The following is a 19,076-nucleotide window of genomic DNA, read 5'->3' as shown; positions in this document are numbered from 1 at the left end:
GAGCTTAGGCTTCCGTGCATCCTGTCAGAGGCACTCATTGTGCAGGATATGGGTGCGATTGCGGGACAAGTTCCTCCCGGCCTTGGATTGCCAAACCAGTTTGTGTACATTGAAGAGGAATCCCAATCATGACAGCAGGTGGTTCTGCTGTGATAGTCAGGGCAGATTAGACGGCTGGAGGCGCTCCTCTTATGCGAGTAAGAGGGTAGGGTTTGCAGTGCGCCTCCGTTGGTCGGCCAAATCAGCATAGTCAGGGCAGATTAGACTGCAAAATGGCTGGCCGTAGTTCCCTGTGAGCTTAGTCAAGTCAGATTAGAATGCGGTACAAAATCCAGTGAAGCGTGCACGCAGAAGCGGTAGGATCTTGTACATATGTTGTGTGTAGTGGCCTTGTTGCCATGAACTGTTGAGATTCAGTCTGGTTCCAACGTGCAGGGTGCGCACCTTGCTATTTTTTATCATCGCTTTTTTTTTTATTGAAGCGTAGGCATGTGTTTTGAGATGCAAGTCATGCGGTGTATTTGGTGGTGATTTGATGCATTAGATGACTGTTTATTTATAGCCATTGTGGTAGGTGGTTTTTGAGTACACGTGATTAAAATTACAAAGTTAGGTGAGGATATAATTGAGGAACCCCCTTGAGAAAAAGGTGAATTACCACGTGTCGGACTTAGTGTAATGTGGCTGAAAATAACGGCAAAGAATTGAATACATAAGAGAAATTTAAAAGCACGTGAAAAAATGGAAAGTTGTTGTATTACTTTTTGAATTGCACAGTACAGCTATTAGCAATAGTATTGCTTTAAAGACATTGAATTCCAAGTACGGGGTACGATTTTCCCACTACGTACATTCTTTAGAGTGTAAGACCCTCTGCCTAATACTTTGATGATTTGGAAAGGCCCTTCCCAGTTAGGCTCTAGCTTCTTTTTGTTGCCAGTGGCCTTACGCAGAACCCAATCTCCCTCTTGAAATGTGCGTAATTGGACCCTTTTGTTGTAGTAGCGTTCTGCTACCTTCTGATAATTTTCCAGTCTCATTTGGGCCATTGTACGTGTTTCTTCTAGAAGGTCTAGGTTGTGCAGTAATTGAATGGTGTTCGTTGTTGGATCAGATGCAATCTCTGTCCGAAGTGTAGGCAGACCGACTTCTGTTGGGATGATAGCTTCTGTTCCATAAACCATGGCATAGGGAGACTCCCCCGTGGAGGATCTTTTTGTTGTTCTATAAGCCCATAACACTTTCGGTAGTTCTTCTACCCATGCTCCTTTTTTGTCTTCCAAATTCTTCTTAATGTTGGCAAAGATGACTTTGTTGGAAGCTTCTGCTTGACCATTACCCTGCGGGTAAGTAACAGAGGCGAAGCTTAGCTTGATCTTGTACGTGTCGCATAGTTCTTGTACCTTTGCATTTTGGAATGGAGTGCCGTTGTCGACGACTATCTCCCAGGGTATTCCAAATTGACATATAATATGTTTCCAGATGAAGGACATAGTGTCTGTTTTGTTGACCGTGACGTACGCCTCTGCCACAACCCATTTTGTGAAGTAATCAGTGGCTACAAGAGCATATCGTTTTCCACCAACGGCCTTAGGAAGTTCACCTACTACATCCATTCCCCATTTTGCAAAAGGCCAAGGTGCAACAATGGAGTGTAGGGTTTGAGCAGGTTGATGGATGGTGGGTGCAAATCGTTGGCATTTGTCACATTTCTTAGCATAATCTCGTGCCTCTGTCATCATGTACGGCCAGTAATATCCTGCTAAGCGCTTTGTGTGCCAAGCTTCGTCCCCCTGTGTGATTTCCGCATGCCCCCTCATGTATTTCTTCTAACAATTTTTTAGCTTCTGATGGGCACAAACATCGCAGATACGGGCCATTGAAGGATTTTCGGTACAACGTGCCATGGATCATGGAATAGCGTTGTGCCCGAAGGCGCAGAAGTTTTGCATCTTTCGGATTAGGTGGGAGCTCGGAGGTGGTCAAGTACTTGATGATCGGATCTATCCAGCATTCGGGTTCGGATGAGGTGGAGCAGACTTCCTTATCTTTGCTTGATCGGCTAAAAGATATGGAGGATTGGCGTGTGCACGCTCCCGCAGAAGCTAATTTGGCAAGGGCATCGGCCTTCTGATTTTGCTCCCGAGGTACTTGTGTGAGGTCGAACTGGCGAAAATGCGACCGTAAAATGGTTGCCTTCTGTAGGAGGCTAGCCAGATGGGGTGCTTTGGTATCGAAATTCCCAGCCACTTGCTCTATCATAAGCTGCGAGTCACCTCTGACGTTTAGACGCTGGATTCCCATTTCGCGTGCGAGTTCCAAACCATAGATCAGTGCCTCATATTCTGCTTCATTGTTCGTCGTGGGTTGCTCTAAACGAATGGCTTCTTCGATCTTTAGGCCCGAGGGAGCTTCTAATACGACGCCAATACCAGTCCCTTGGGAATTGGATGCTCCGTCAGTGTGCATTGTCCACAACCATTGATCTTCTGATTCTAGTAATTCTGGCAAGGCATCAGGAGTGAACGACTGAATTTCAACCAGGAAGTCAGCGAGTACCTGCCCCTTTTTAGCTTTTCGCGGTAAAAACTGAATATCGTATGTCCCAAGCTCTATGGCCCATTTAGATAACCTTCCAGAAAGGTCGGGCTTGCTCAGCACCTGCTTTAATGGATAGTCCGTATATACGATGATTGTGTGGCTTTCAAAGTATTGTCGTAACTTCTTTTTGGCCGTGAGGAGTGCGAGTGCCAATTTTTCCATCATGCTGTATCGGGTTTCAGCATCTAACAACATCTTGCTGCAGTAGAACACTGGCCTCTGACGATTGGCTTCTTCTCGAAAAAAAACGGAACTTACAGCGAATTTTGAGACAGACAAATATAAGAATAAATCTTCATCAGCAATAGGTGAACTCAATATAGGAGGAGAGCTCAAGTAAGTCTTCAATTCGTCCAATGCTTTTTGCTGTTCTGGTCCCCAGGAGGTGTTGGTGGACTTCTTTATGCACTGCAAGAAGGGCTGACAGCGGTCGGACATTCGTGATATGAATCGACTTAATGCTACTATCTTGCCGGCTAGAGCCTGTATGTCTCTGATGGTTCGGGGTTTCTTAATTTCTGAGAGGGACGCAATCTGAGTTGGGTTCGCCTCGATGCCCCTCTGACTGACGATGTATCCCAAGAACTGTCCGGAGGATACCCCGAAGACACATTTTGTGGGGTTTAACTTCATTTTGTAGGCATCAAGGATGTCGAAACATTCCGTCAAGTCGTCTATATGTGAAGAGCTTTGTTTGGACTTGACGACCATATCGTCAATATAAACCTCCATATTTCTCCCGAGCAATGAGGAAAATACCTTGTGCATTAACCTCTGATATGTCGCGCCTGCATTCTTTAGACCGAATGGCATAACTTTGTAGCAGTATAAACCATCTTCTGTTACGAATGCTGTATGAATCCTATCCTCTGATTTCATGGGGATCTGATTGTAGCCAGAGTAGGCATCGAGGAAGCTCATTCTTTCATATCCTGCCGTGGCGTCTATCATCTGATCGATTTTTGGTAGAGGGTAGCTATCTTTGGGACAGGCTTTGTTTAGATTTGTGTAGTCTATACATACTCTCTTTTTCCCATTCTTCTTTGGGACCACGACGGGGTTGGCAAGCCAACTGGGGTATAAACATTCTTCGATTGCCCCCGTGCTCAGGAGCCGTTGGACTTCCTCTTGTATGACTCGATTGACCTCTGGAGCGAATCTCCTCTGCTTCTGCTTGACGGGTGGGAAGTAGGTGGAGATATTCAAGCTGTGGCTCATAACAGAAGGGTCTATTCCGGGTATGTTGTGTGGCGTCCAGGCAAAAGTTCTCATTCTGGTTTGGAGAAACCGTACGAGGGTCTGCCTCTCATCTTGTGAGAGCTTGGCACTGACCAGGACTGCTTTTGAAGGGTCGGCGTCATCCAGAACCACTTGTTCTAAGGTATCTAGCGTAACTTGGGGCTTTTCTTGGTCTTCTGCTAGATTGATTCCTTTTAGGCACGCGGGTAGGTACTGCTGTAATTGCTATTTGTCAGGAGAGTCCTCATGGGAGGCTGAGGCAGAGCTACTTATTTCTTTTAAGGTAAGGAAGCACTTTTTGGCTTGCTTCTGGCAGCCTTTGATATCGACGGTGTATCGGCCATTGAGCGATTGGCATCGCATCACCTGATGTAGAGTGGAGACTACCCCTCGCATTCGGTGGATCCAACCCCTCCCCATGATGGCGTTGTAGCTCGTGGCGGAGTCTATAATAAGGAAGTCTACTGGCAAGGTGCGTTCTGCAGCTACCACAGTTAACCGAACGACGCCCTTTGGATAGACTCTCTGGCTGTTGAAACCCAAAACGGGCATGGTGGAGGGTCGGATCTGATTCTCCTCTAGTCCCATTTTCTGGTAGGCTTCCCAGAAGAGGATGTCGACCCCACTGCCCCCATCGATCAGAACTCTGCCCAGCTGGCAGTGGTCAACTTGTAAGGAAATGACGAGTGGATCGTCATGAGGCAGGTGGACGCCCTTCAGGTCTTCGTTAGTGAAGGTAATAGCAGAGGCTGTGTAGCTTCTTTCTTCTGAAGTGACGAGATTGACCACGTGGCCTAATGATTTGTACCGCTTCACTCGTTCTTCCATCCTTTTATGGATTTTAATTGCATGGTCTTGATTATCGGTGGATTCTACGATTCCGTGGATCATAGGGACTTGTTTAAGAGGCTCCAGGGTGCTGTCAGAGGCTGTGTGTACGGGGTCTGACGCCTGCGGAGTGGGGGCAGAAGCTGTGTTCTGCCGCGAGGCGCCTGGTCTGTCTGTCTCCTTGATGTATTGGGTAAGCCGCCCACTCCTCATGAGGGCTTGGATCTGATTGTGGCATTCAGCGATTGTATGACCGTGATCTTTGTGGAAGAGACAGTATTTTCTTTTATCCCTTCTGTCAGATGGAGTGTTAATTTTGTAGGGCTCTCGCCAGATAGGCCTATCTTTATTCTCTTCATAAATGACTTCTTGCGGGACGGTGTATTCGAAGGATGGGTACCGCGATGGCTGACGATCTTGCCTAGGCCTTTTGCCTTCCTTCGTATGATCCGTTTGGTTCCGCTTCCTCTTGTCATCCCTGACAGGTGGTGGAGGGTTATTCGCTGGGGGAGCAGAGATAAGTGCAGTCTTCTTCTGCGCGCGCTCTCGAAATTCTAATACTCTGAAGACGCCCTCGGCTCGGGTCTGTACGTCTGCCATATCATATGGTGGTGTCATAGTGAGATTCTCATGCAAGAGTGACCCCACTTGCAAGCTCTTGACGAAGAGATTTGCTGCGGTGAGTGGGTCGACGTCGTGGATTTGATGCACGAGGTCAATGAAACGCTGTAAGTATGCCTTTGGGTGTTCATTCTCCCCTTGTTCGATTCGATAGAGATCGGCCATTGTTCTGGGAGCCTCTCGGTTCGCGCTGTACTGCTGTAAGAAGGATCGTCGGAGATCACTAAAGCTGTTGAGTGATCCGGCTTTTAATTGTCGGAACCATAGTAGAGCCGGCCCGGAGAAAGTCGTGGAAAAGACTTTGCATTGTATGGCTTCGTTATTAGCTTCTAACGCCATCTTCTGTTGAAATTGAAATAGGTGGTTTAATGGGTCTCCCTTTCCATTGAATGCAGGCAGGGAAGGGATGGCGAAGTCCCGAGGTTTTGGCTCATTCAGAATCCATTCCGAAAAAGGCGATTTTTCAGTGGTTCTTGATACAAGATCCAGATGTTCGGTGGCGTAGGCGGATCGTCCATCTGTGAACTTCTGCATCATTTCCCTCATCATGTCTTGTTTCCAACTGTCCAAGAAACAGATCGAGGGAACACAACCTTCTGAGGGAGAATCGTGTGCGACATGAGGTATGGTGCGTTGAGGCCGGACGTCTGTTGTTGGCTGAGCGGGTCCAGTAGGTTCTGCTTCGGCCCGCCCATGCGCGCCAGAGGTTGGGGCTTGTTGCCCGTCGGTCCCAGAGGATGGGGGGATGGCTTGGGACTGCCCGTTACCTGGGTTCATGTTGTGAGGTGGGGAATTGACACGGTCGACTAGAACGTCAGATCTGTCGGAATCAAGATTCTCACGGGCTTGGGTGTTGCGAGTCGTGTCAGTGGACCTGCGGAGCTCAGCAATCTTTGCTTCGAGCCTGGCTTGGGCTTCGGTTAATGTCTTGATTGCCTCGTCGGACCGCTGCTGGCTTGCTTCCAGTAGACGACACATTCTCTCGATCTGGTCGCTCATGTCTGCCGGAGGGACGTTCTGTACAACCGGGCCCGAAACTCCGTTGCCTTTGGGTGGCATGACTTCTGAATTTGCAGTGGATCTTGATTTCTTGGTTCGACGACGTGGCTAAGGCCGAAACGTTTATCGATTCCCACAGACGGCGCCAATTGTTGTGGCAACAATTTGTCTTTCTGTAAATGGAAGTAAAGATCCGACAAGGTTTTGACGTCCTGCTTCTTTTCCGGTGATGAAACCTGTCTCGGACTCGTCGGGATTTCCTGCAAGAAAGACACTCCGATGCCTAAGTCAGTTACGAATTCGCTCCCTTTTTTCTTCTTAAAATCTCATATTTATAGGATATAGTATACCCAACAGTTAGTTGGTTCAGTTAGGTCCTGAAAAGGAGGGAGGAGAATAACTGAATTTCCCTCCAAAAATACCAACTTTTAAAATGTCTCGTTCAAAGGTCAGAGGCGCGGACAGCCTCTGACCTACAGCTTCTGCCTTCGGAATATCCCTTTGTCTAAACGCTCCGCTTTGAATATCTGATAAATGAGGCAAGTATTTCCGGACCGAACATTTTGGGCCCAACAGAGATAGTTGCTATGCTCGCAATGAAATGCTTGGAAGTACATGGTGAAAAAAGACCATCCATGAAAGAAGTGGCAGAAGAGCTTTTGGGGCTTAACAAGCTCTACAAGAATAATAATGCTCAACGAGGTAATGGAGAAGAGACAGAACAATTACTCAGTGTTGATCATAATGATCAGTCATTGTTTTCCATTAGCCATTCCAATATTGAGAATGATCAAGTCGTCGAGTATACCACATTTGATATATCGGGATATAACGTCGAATCATCAATTTCTCTCAACTAATACAAAGTCATGTTGCTGCTATCCCACAAAGTCTTTCTTACAAACTAAAGTCTCGTTTGTACTATTTACTTTGTATTTACACACAATGTTGTGACACTGTATTTTATAATAAATGTATCAAAACTAAATTAAACTATTACACTGTGTAATGTTGAGTGTGTAATGTTTATGTGTATATTTCGGTTGCAATTATCATTACTCTTATTTTTATATCTTTGTTGAAAGGAGAAATGTGGATGCCTCTCTCCAAACCTAAAGTTTAATTTTTAATTTAAAAAAAAAAAGACAAAATAAAATATATGAGAAATCATGATGTAACTACAAAAAATCTTAGTTTTAGTTACAATAAATTTTGTAACTACAAGTAAAAAAAATTGTGATTAAAGAAAAATCATCTTACCTGTGTCATTACAAAAAAGTCTGTGGCTAAAAGTATTAGTCATAAAAATCACAATTTGTTGTCACTAAATATATTTTTAGTCACAACAAACTTTATCACTAAAAATAACAAGTTACGACTAAAACTACATTAGTGACAATTTGTGATTAAGTATGACTTTTTAGTCACAGATAATTTTTTGTTGCGACTAAAAATAGTATTTAGTCACACAAAATATATATTGTGACTAAAAAATTGTCACTAAATGACACCTTTATTTGTAGTATGTTAAAATTTATTAACATTGTAATTGTAATAATTATTTTTAACCCATATTAGCTTTCAACTTATAGCTTCAAATGCTAATTAAGCCATTGAGGCTAGTTTATGAAGAATTTTAATACATTTAAACAAATATTAGTGACATGAATTTTCTTGAAATTTCCTTAGACTTATATCCCATATTTATATATAAAATAAAATTGTCAATTTTATATTCATTATTGCATGGAAATGCCATTAGTAAGCGAACGTGACTCGTGGGGCTTTACTATTCTTCCTTCCTATTAGTCTTTGCTCTAAGAATAAAAATTAGTCAAAGTTTTAAGTATTCACACACACGGGGTTTCACATTTTGTCCCTTAGAGTACTCTTTGAGTGTTTGAGTGAGTGGTCTGCTCTATATTACAAAATACATAATTAATACATACTTTATTATAATTTTTCTCAAATTTTTCTGCATCATTTAAATATTATATTTTTAAACAATATTTTATTCATTTTAAGAAATAAAATAATTAAATATAATAATATCACATTTATATATATACACACAAAAATTTATAAAAAAATAATAAAATATTTATAGCTTGATAAATAATATTTCACTACATATAGAGAAATAATATTCATTTAAGTAAACAAAATATAAGTTTACATCATCCATTAGAAAAATTATTTAACAATTTTTACTCTATATTATAAAAAATAAGACATTTTAGCTATTCCATCAAAAGTCCTGTTATTACTCATTCTTGAGATTCAAATCGAGAAAAATTGGTCTATATTTTCTAGCGTGATGTTCCTTCCTCGAAAACTTATACCTTTCTCTCACCAAATAATGCCAATGTATATTAATGAGCCACATTTGTCTTGTTCATGTTATGTCAATCATACTAATGACCACACAAAATTTTAGATAACAACACAGAACTACAAATTTCATTTCAAAGCCAAACCAAAACGTAACAAAATCAAAGAAACATCGCAACTCAAAAGAGTTCATCACATCAAAACATAACAAAACATTTCATAGCAGAACTAGCTATGGCTCATGCATCATCTTCTAAGTTTTTCCACTGTGAATCAATCCAATGTTTAAGTGTTGTTTGAAATTGCTCCATCAACGGTTTCTCTCACTCTGTCTTCAAAGCACAAACTTCTGATACAGTATTATCCATTTCCTTATCATCACACTTCATAACACCAATCTGAGCAGACATTAGCTGATCTATTATGGGACTCCATCTAAAAATCAATTGATGATTAGTGGAGTTACACATTAAATATTCTAATTATTATTCCATGTGGGACACAATAGTCTAATATCCCTCTCAAGATAGAGGCAATTTTTCGCTCACTAATCTTGAATCAACTGACCACAAGTGACCCATTTTTTCAGCTCGATAGTTTTTATTTTATCTCAAGTGTCTTTTCGCACTATGCGTATCTCAAGTGTCTTTTCGCACTATGCAGATCTCGTGTGGCTTGACTCAAACTTTAGATCAGATGCGCACTAGGGAATTGACTTATGATACCGTATGCGTATCTCAAGTGTCTTTTCGCACTATGCAGATCTCGTGTGGCTTGACTCAAGCTTTAGATCAGATGCGCACAATTGACTTATGATACCGTGACAAAAATTATGGGACTTCATCTTAAAACCAATTGCTGATTAGTAGAACTACACATGTTCTTATTAATGATTTAATATTCTTACACTTATTCCATACGGTATACAATAATCTAATAATTAGTAAGTTGAGTATTTCTTTAAAGAGTTTCAACTTTCCATGCTGTCTTGAACTTTTCGAGGCAACAAACATGAGCTCGCACAGATGGCAGCAAGACGATTCCCAATCTCAATGATTTTAGGAACGATGAATTCTTGAAGCAAGCCATCAAATTCAACATCTTGATCAATAAGAAGCCACTCAAAGTAAGACAGCTTACCATCTTGTTGAGCTTTCACCATCTCTTTCTGCCTTTCTCCCATCAATTCTTGAATCCTGTACTTGACTTCGACCTTATTCTCGATATTCATTGTTGTCGATGATGCCTCCGGCTGAACATGTTCTGAAGAAGAATTGGGAAGATAACAGTGCTTAATCAGTTTAATCTTCCTGCTCAATGGGATTGAAATCATCATCATCAACTTTCTTGAACCCTTGAAGATTCTCATCATCACCATCATTGGAACAAAGATGGTTTGATTCAATCTTGGATCCCAATAAAGAAGCCTTGGGGAGCTTCTGTTTCAAATCATCTTCTTCTTTGATCATGTTGTCTGCCATTGATCTACTGATATGAACAATAACAAGAAGAATAAAGAGAGATTTTGAAAAGGGCTGTTAGGGTCAGAGATTTTGATATTTCTGGTATGAGAAGGAATACTTAAAATAAAAAAAAATAAAAAAAAGATAAGCGTGGACCAAGCTGATTGCACCAGCCGGGAATCGAACCCGGGTCTGTACCGTGGCAGGGTACTATTCTACCACTAGACCACTGGTGCTATTTTATTGATTTTGCCTTTTCTTATATTTTTTAATCACTGTGTCGTTCTTATCAATTGAAATTGTTTTAATGGTCTAATGTCGTTTTTCATGTTTTCTCTATTGATGTCATTTTTCACAATATGAATCGTTGCTTATGTTTAACGTCGTTTATGGAAATGTTGGTCATTTTTCAAGTTTAATGTCATTTCCAAATTTATGTCGTTTTATGAGTTTAATGTCGTTTTTCTAATTTTATGTCATTTACATCACTTCGCATCGTTTTTTTCTCAATTTTTATCGTTTTTTTAATTTGTTTAAGTTTTATGTCATTTTCTTCTATTCTTTTTGTTTTCCAAGTTTCAAGTCCATTGTAGGACTTTAATACCAAAAATATCCCTACACCAACACACACTCAAGTCATTGACACCAAGGTCATTCTTGACCTTTGACCTCAAAAGGTTACGGTAAAAATAAAAGTTAAGTCAAATTTGATAATTAAAGCCAAATGTAATCATTTAAATATATATATATATATATACTCAGCAGAAGTGGCACCGTCACCAACATCACGTTTCGGCAGCTCGCTGCTGCCAGAGTCGTGGTGACCCTCCACGGAAGGTTCGAGATAATATCCCTTTCGGGATCGTTCTTGCCCTCGCCTGCGCCACCGGGCGCCACCAGCCTCACTGTATTCTTGGCCGGTGGACAAGGTCCGGTGGTCGGTGGGAATGTTGTTGGTGCCCTAATTATAGTCGGTCCGCCCATTGTGATTGCTTCCTCTTTCACGAACGTGGCATATGGCTCATTTTTTGTTACATTTTACTCATTTCATGTTATGCAATATATCATTTTAATTACATAGCTGCAAATAAATTTTTACGTAACTAATATTGTAAATAAGTTTCAACTTCATACTAAAATGACCACACAACCCCTAACTCATCATTTTTTGGGACTGACATTTACAGTTATACTCCTTATTTTATTCAATCACGCAAACTACTTTAATTCAACCGATTATGACAGCTGGATACACCAAGCAAACAAAAAATTCTACTATATTTTAGAATATGACACTTGAAATAAAAATGAGAGCCACCATGAATGACTTAGTCCAAGGAGAGACTGAAGAAATTGCCATATATAAAAATCCTTTTTATAACACTTATTTATTATTAATAAGTAGGCAAGCTAGCCATGCCACAATAATTTGAAAGGATGTTACACTTTCCTTTTATAGTGACAGCTCCTGCCTAAGGCCTTTTCAAAAAGAAAAGTCCAAGCCGGAGACTTCAATTTTAGGAGAGGCACCGTTTTTTTTTCTTCTTTTTTTTTTTAAGGTAAATTATCAAACACAATTTAAATAACAACTCTAAATCTCATATTTATATTATATAGATAATTTTATGCATAAGAAAAAAAAATCATGTAGTAATTTAGTTATTGATCCAGAAAAAATAATAATTAGTTTGCATAGAACATTTACCATAATATTATTATCAATAAGTTAATAAAATATTTTAAAAAGTAATATAAAATTATTGAATTGAAGAACAAAACATCTAAAATTAACATATTTACATGGGAAAGAAAATCCAACTTGGCTAATAAGGAAAAAAAATAAAGAAGATATTGAATATTTTTAAAGTTGATATCATAGAAACATTAACATATTAAATAAAAAAATTATTTTTCTATTAAATAAATTAGTTTAAGTTATTTTTGCAATATATTTAAAATAAACTAATAAAGAAAGTTTACATTTTAAGATTTTGTCCCTTACGTGCATCACCGCATATTTAAAAAAAATTAAATATATACAGTGAATATTAATTATATTATAATATTAATTAAAAAATTTGTAATAAATTTATTTATTATATATTAATCAAAATAAAAATATTTAGAATAAATTAATATTATATAGCTAAAACCGGTGATAAAAATGTACTTTCTTCACAGTTTTGGCTATATAACTGCGGAGAAAATCCTTACACTTTTCTTTGCGGTTCTTATTAAAGAACCGTGGAGAAAAGTCCTCACTTCAAATTTTTTACTACGTTTTTTTTTAAATCCTGCAACAAAATAGGGCGCGAACATTAAATATAATATTTTAAACTCATTCAAATATTTTCTCTATGCTTTTTCTTTATTGTTGAAAAAAAAAAACCACAAAGAAAGCCTATATTTGTAGTATTGAGATGTATCATATTACTATTCCTCTAATCTAATATCTACCGTGCATATTTAAATTTAATAAGTATTATAATATATTATTAACTAATCAAAGGATGACAACTCATGTCATGAGGTTGAGCACCATAAATTTTCAAATATCAACACTTTTAATTAAATGTGTATTGCTATTTGTTACATTAAGGTTCCCAACACATACATGAGACGGTTAACTAGCTATATTCCATGTTAATTATAAATTTGAATTATATGAGCCTTGAATTGTATTAAATGATTGTAGAATACTGTTTCCTCTTAGTAGTTCTCTAATTAAATGGAATTATTTTAACTTCAGAAAATAATGTTTTCCAATCATTGATCAATTAAAGCAGCTTCTACGTAATTATTAAAATGAGAACAAGTATGCAAATATTGAACGGGTCTTGAATGTTCGAATTAATAATAATAATAATAATAATGACGATGATGATAATGATAATGATAATAATCCTGGCTCATTTTGGCCTATATATACACACAAACCCAATAACAACCCAATAGCAGAAGAGTGCCTTCCATCGCTTAAAACAAATGGCGGCAGTGATAAAAAAATTCAGTTCCTTCTGCCTACTGCTAGTTCTATGGCCATGGATACCAACGCCAACGACGACGACGACGGCAGCAGCCACAGCAAATACTACTACCATGGCGGCCATGGGCGGTGTTGCCGTAAAGAAGGCCAAACCCAATTGCGAGGACAAATGCGGAGAAGTGGACGTCCCATACCCCTTTGGAATCCACAAAGGTTGTGCCATCGATAATAATGATAGGTACTTCTTGCTCACATGTAACCGCACCAGTTCTCCTCCGAAACTAATATATGGAAGAAACATCGAGGTTCGCAACATCGATCTCGAGAATGCCACTATGAGCGTTATCATAGAGAACTCCTACGACTGTTATAACGAGGACGGAGATTCCTCTGGCTATTCCGGCGAAAACATAACATTGAGTAGTTTCTTCACGTTCTCAAACACTGAGAACAAGCTCATGGCCTTCGGCTGCGACACGCTGGCGTACATGACCGACTATGAAAATAGTTTCGGCAGTGGCTGCGTCTCGATCTGCAGAAGAGATGTGGACATGTCGGCCGAAACCTCGTGTTCGGGCAAAGGCTGCTGCCAGACCTCTATTCCCAAGAATCTCAAGACTCTGCTCATACAACTCCTCAGCTTCAAGAACCACACCAAGGTTCACCCATTCAACCCTTGCGGGTATGCGTTCTTGGCGGACCAGAGGACTTTCGACATCTCCAAAATGAGGCTCGATTTTCGGCCGAAAGATGTAAGAAATTCTAGCGTTTTGCTGGATTGGGTTGTGGGAAACGAGAAGTGTGAGGCTGCTAAATCGAATGGATCGTCCTATGTGTGCGGTGACAATACTGATTGTTACTTTTCGGACAATGGTCGAGGATATCTTTGCCGGTGTTCCAAAGGTTTTAAGGGAAATCCTTATCTCAAACAAGGCTGTGAAGGTATAATATTCTGTATTGTCATTAAGATAAATATATATATATAATTATTTATTTATATTTAGTAATAAGAAGAAAGAACTAAATATATTAAATTATAATAATAAGTGAGAAAATTACTTGGACATAAAATATATCGCCTTAATTAATGCCTTATTAATGGAAACGAAACCTTTTCTTTTCGGCTTCAATTTATTTATTATCTAAATGAGTTTAGTATTTTGATTGATATCATATCAAATGCTCCTTAGAATTGCTATATTATATATGCTTAATTAATTGGTCATTAATATTTTGAATTCATGTGTTTCCGAATGCTTCGTTAAAGTCTTAAACTACACGTTGCTAATAATTGAATAGTATAAAGAGTAAAATTATTCATATTTTTATAAAGAGTGTTGCTAGCGCACTATTAAATTCAATTAGGTGGGACCCGATATTTAATTACACCAAAAACAATACGCTCAAGGTAACAATGGTGAACCTTATTAGCAATTCTGTTTTATAAATGAATGTTTGACTGTTATAATATCTATTCCTTATATATGCATAATCTGATAAATGAGTGTAGACTTAGATTGACTAATACTCATTATTCTAATTATTTGATGGTGGTAGACATAAATGAGTGCTCAGAGCCAGAGACATACAAATGCACAGGATGCAAAAACACATTTGGAGGTTACACGTGCAAGTGCCCACTTGGGATGCATGGTGATGGAAAAGATGGAAACTGTCAAGGATTTAGATTTACCACTTTTGCTACAGGTACATATATACAACATTGAATTAACCATTTAATAAGAGATATTTTTCTCTAACATTCTCATCATCCCAAGAGTTATGTTTTCATGCTATTGTTGACACACGATACATGTCGATCAATCTAGAGATTAACAGTACTAGTTCTCTTGATATGTACAGTTATCGGAGCAAGCATTTTTTCGGTGATAATAGCTATACTTCTTTTCTACGACTACAATAGGAGGAAAAGGGAAAAAATATTCAAACAAAATGGTGGTTTGGTGTTAAAGAACCAAAGAGTGAGAATCTTCAGTAAAGCAGAGCTGGCCAAAGCAACCAATAACTACAACCAATCCAATTTCCTCGGTCAAGGTGGCTTTGCTTCAGTTTATAAGGGAGTTGTACAAAATGAAACTAGTACTAGTACTAGTGCTACTACTCAACAAATAGCTGTGAAGAAACCGAAACTTGAAAAGGACGACAAGAACAATACTTTACAAATCAACCGCCAACAATTCCATGAAGAAATTGCCATCGTTTCCCAAGTCAACCACAAGAATGTGGTCAAACTTTTGGGGTTATGTCTCGAGGCCAAAGTCCCACTTTTGGTTTACGAATTAGTACCAAATGGAACCCTTTCCAAGCACATCCACGCTAAGAGATCTTTGTCATCTGATATGTTAAGGCCTTGGAGAACTCGACTACGTATTGCAACAGAAACTGCTCTTGCCATTGACTATTTGCATTCTTTGGCTCACCCTCCAATCATTCATCGAGACATTAAGTCGACCAACATTCTCTTAGATGAAAACTATACTGCCAAAGTGTCTGATTTTGGTGCCTCAGTTTTGATACCTCCAGGGCAAAATGGTATAGCTACAACGGTTCAAGGGACTCTTGGCTACTTAGATCCTGAATACTTGACTACTGGTACACTGACTACAAAGAGTGATGTTTATAGCTTTGGTGTTGTTTTGATGGAGCTAATTACAGGAGAACGACCAATATCAAATGGAGTTATTAGGAGTGGAGCTAAAAGGAATATTATTCAGTACTTTGTTTCGACGCTAAGAGAGAACAAGGGTGAGAAATGCGTGGAGAAGATAGTGGATCCTAAGGTTGTTTACGATGAAAATCACGAAAGGGAGATAGAGATAGTTGCTATGCTCGCAATGAAATGCTTGGAAGTACATGGTGAAAAAAGACCATCCATGAAAGAAGTGGCAGAAGAGCTTTTGGTGGTTAACAAGCTTAAAGGAAATGATAAACACTACAAGAATAATAATGCTCAACGAAATAATGGAGAAGAGACGGAACAATTACTCAGTGTTGATCATAATCAGTCATCGTTTTCCATTAGCCATTCCAATATTGAGAATGATCAAGCCGTCGAGTATACCACATTTGATGTGTCGGGATATAACGTGGAATCATCAATTTCTCTCAACTAGTACAAATTGCGTTGTTGCTATCCCACAAAGTCTTTCTTACAACTAAAGTCTCATTTGTATTGTTTACTTTATATGGTTTACGTGTCACTTTGTATAATGTTTAAGTACGGGTGCAATTATCCTTACTCTTATTTTTATGTTTGAGATAGATAACTTGTTTGTCAAGAAATAGAAAAAGGGAGAAGGTGCCTCTCTCCAAACCTATAAAGTTCAATTTTTTATTTTACTTTTTGAATTTAAAAAAAGACTAAATAAAATATATGAGATGTCATGATATGTTAAAAATTATTAACATCGTAATTGTGATAATTAATTTTTACTCATATTAGCTTTCAACTTATGCTTCAAATGCTAAGCCAATGAGGCTAGTTTATGAAGAATTTAAATATATTTAAACAGATATTAGTGACATGAATTTTCTTGAAATATAATATTGTCAATATTATATTCATCATTGCATGGAAATGCCATTAGTAAGAGAACGTGGCTCGTGGAGCTTTACTATTCTTCCTTTCTATTATATTCTTTGCTCTAAGAATAAAAATTAGTCAAAGTTTTAAGTCTTCACATACATGGGGCTCCACATTTCGTCCTTCATTACTCATTCTTGAGATTCAAGTCGAGAAAATGTGATGGTTTGAATTGGTCTAAATTTTCTAGCGTGATGTTCCTTCCTCGAAAACGTATACCTTTCTTTCACCAAATAATGCCAATGTATATTAATGAGCCACATTTGTCTGGTTCATGTTATGTCAAGGATAATAATAATGACCACACAAAATTTTAGATAACAACACGGAACTACAAATTTGGTGACAAAATCAAAGAAACATCACAACTCAAAAGAGTTTATCACATCAAAACGTAACAAAACATCACATAGCGTAACTTTCTTGAACCCTTGAAGATTCTCATCATCACCATCATTGGAACAAAGATGGTTTGATTCAATCTTGGATCCCAATAAAGAAGCCTTGGGGAGCTTCTGTTTCAAATCATCTTCTTCTTTGATTATGTTGTCTGCCATTGATCTACTGAAAAGGGCTGTTAAGGTCAGAGTGATATGTCTGGTATGAGAAGGAATACTTAAAATAAAAAAAAAAAGATTAGCATTGACAAAACTGAGTGCACCAGCCGGGAATCGAACCCGGGTCTGTACCGTGGCAGGGTACTATTCTACCACTAGACCACTGGTGCTATTTTTGTTGATTTTGTCTTTTCTTACATTTTTTAATCATCGTGTCGTTCTTATCAATTGAAATTGTTTTAATGGTCTAATGTCGTTTTTCATGTTTTCTCTATTGATGTCATTTTTCACAATATGAATCGTTGCTTATGTTTAATGTCGTTTATGGAAATGTTGGTCATTTTTCAAGTATAATGTCATTTCCAAATTTATGTCGTTTTATGAGTTTAATGTCGTTTCTCTAATTTTATGTCATTTACATCACTTCGTGTCGTTTTTTCTCAATTTGTATCGTTTTTTAATTTGTTTGCGTTTTCAAGTTTTATTTCATTTTCTTCAATTCTTTTTGTTTTCCAAGTTTCAAGTCGTTTGTAGGACTTTAATACCAAAAATATCCCTACACCAACACACTCAAGTCAGTGACACCAAGGTCATTCTTGACCTTTGACCTCAAAAGGTTACGGTAAAAATAAAAGTTTAGTCAAATTTGATAATTAAAACCAAATGTAATCATTTAAATATATATATATATATATTTATATGTATATAAGTTCTCCTTATTTGAAACATAAGCGAGAAAGGAAAAAAAGGAACATATTACAAACAACTGCTTTGATCAAACTAGTAATAGAATTGATTGATTGGTATATATAACTTCTATTAATTAACATGTCTAAATTGAAGCTATTAGAATGAAAGAACTAAAAAAAACTCAATTCAAAGCTAAACTAAAACACAACAAAATCAAAGAAATATCATCAGAACTCAAAAAAGTTTATTATATCAAAGAACAACCAAACATAACATAACAAAACATTTCATAGCAGAACTACTAGCTACATATCATCTGTTGTTATGGCTCATGCATCATCTTCTATTAAGCTTTTCCACTGTGAATTAATCCAATGTTTTAGAGTCGTTTGAAAATTCTCCATCAGTGGTTCGTCTCTTGGCTTTTCAATTAGGAAATGTGTCTTCAAAGCAAACACTTCTGATCCAATATTATTCACTTCCTCATCACACAACATAACACCAATCTCAACAGTCCCCAGCTCTTTTTCTAATTCACCATACGCATGAGACAGACTCGGATAACTCAAAATCGACTCCAAGCACACAACTTCCCCCAAGAACATGTCAAAGTCTATATCAATTCTTTTCTCCATGTCATCCTCATCACCCTCATCACCATCATTATCACCAAAAGGAAGGTGCTTCCCAATCATTAGAAGCTGAATCTCAGCTCTTGCAATCACAGAAAAAACCTTCTTGATGATCTTGGTATCCTTGTGCATTAGTAACTTGAGTGTTTCTTTAAAGAGTTTCAACTTCCCTTGCTGTCTTGAGTTTTTGGAGACGAAAAACATGAGCTCACAAAGATGGCAGCAAAGACGATTCCCGATCTCAATGATTTTAGAATAAATCAAAACAAGTTTAAGAACTTCATTGATTTCCTCATCAATATAAAGCCATTGAATGAGAGTCCACTTACCATCTTGTTGAGCTTTCTCCATCTCTTTCTGCCTTTCTTCCACCATTTCTTGAATCCTGTGCTTGAGTTCCACCTTGTTCTTCACTCTCAGCTCAGAATCAACAATCTCGTTTTCCCTTTGGAATATCTCAAATCCTTCATACTTGAGCCACTTGAACTTGTGCTGCATCGCAGAATCGAGCTGAACTTGTTCTGA

General features: G+C 38.2%; 2 protein-coding genes and 2 non-coding genes across 4 annotated transcripts; 1 reads left to right on the top strand and 3 right to left on the bottom strand.

Annotated features, from left to right (window-relative positions):
* Window positions 1-4,065: 4,065 nt before the first annotated feature.
* LOC133799303 (uncharacterized) lies at window positions 4,066-6,348 on the bottom strand. Its single transcript, XM_062237323.1, has one exon. The coding sequence runs from the start codon at window positions 6,346-6,348 to the stop codon at window positions 4,066-4,068; it is 2,283 nt and encodes a 760-aa protein (XP_062093307.1).
* Window positions 6,349-10,247: 3,899 nt separating this feature from the next.
* TRNAG-GCC (transfer RNA glycine (anticodon GCC)) lies at window positions 10,248-10,318 on the bottom strand. The gene has a single exon. It is a non-coding gene; the product is annotated as a tRNA-Gly (tRNA).
* Window positions 10,319-13,019: 2,701 nt separating this feature from the next.
* Window positions 13,020-16,428, top strand: LOC133802365 (wall-associated receptor kinase 2-like). The gene is made up of 3 exons (XM_062240665.1): window positions 13,020-14,010; window positions 14,626-14,775; window positions 14,932-16,428. Exons 1-3 carry the CDS (start codon window positions 13,068-13,070, stop codon window positions 16,200-16,202), a joined length of 2,364 nt encoding a protein of 787 aa, XP_062096649.1. The 5' UTR covers window positions 13,020-13,067; the 3' UTR covers window positions 16,203-16,428.
* A 900-nt stretch (window positions 16,429-17,328) lies between these two features.
* On the bottom strand, window positions 17,329-17,399 carry TRNAG-GCC (transfer RNA glycine (anticodon GCC)). The gene has a single exon. It is a non-coding gene; the product is annotated as a tRNA-Gly (tRNA).
* Between the last annotated feature and the right edge of the window lie 1,677 nt (window positions 17,400-19,076).

Source organism: Humulus lupulus, chromosome 9 (assembly GCF_963169125.1).
Source record: "Humulus lupulus chromosome 9, drHumLupu1.1, whole genome shotgun sequence".
In the NCBI taxonomy this organism is placed as follows: Eukaryota; Viridiplantae; Streptophyta; class Magnoliopsida; order Rosales; family Cannabaceae; genus Humulus; species Humulus lupulus.
This window is presented reverse-complemented; position numbering and strand designations above follow the sequence as displayed.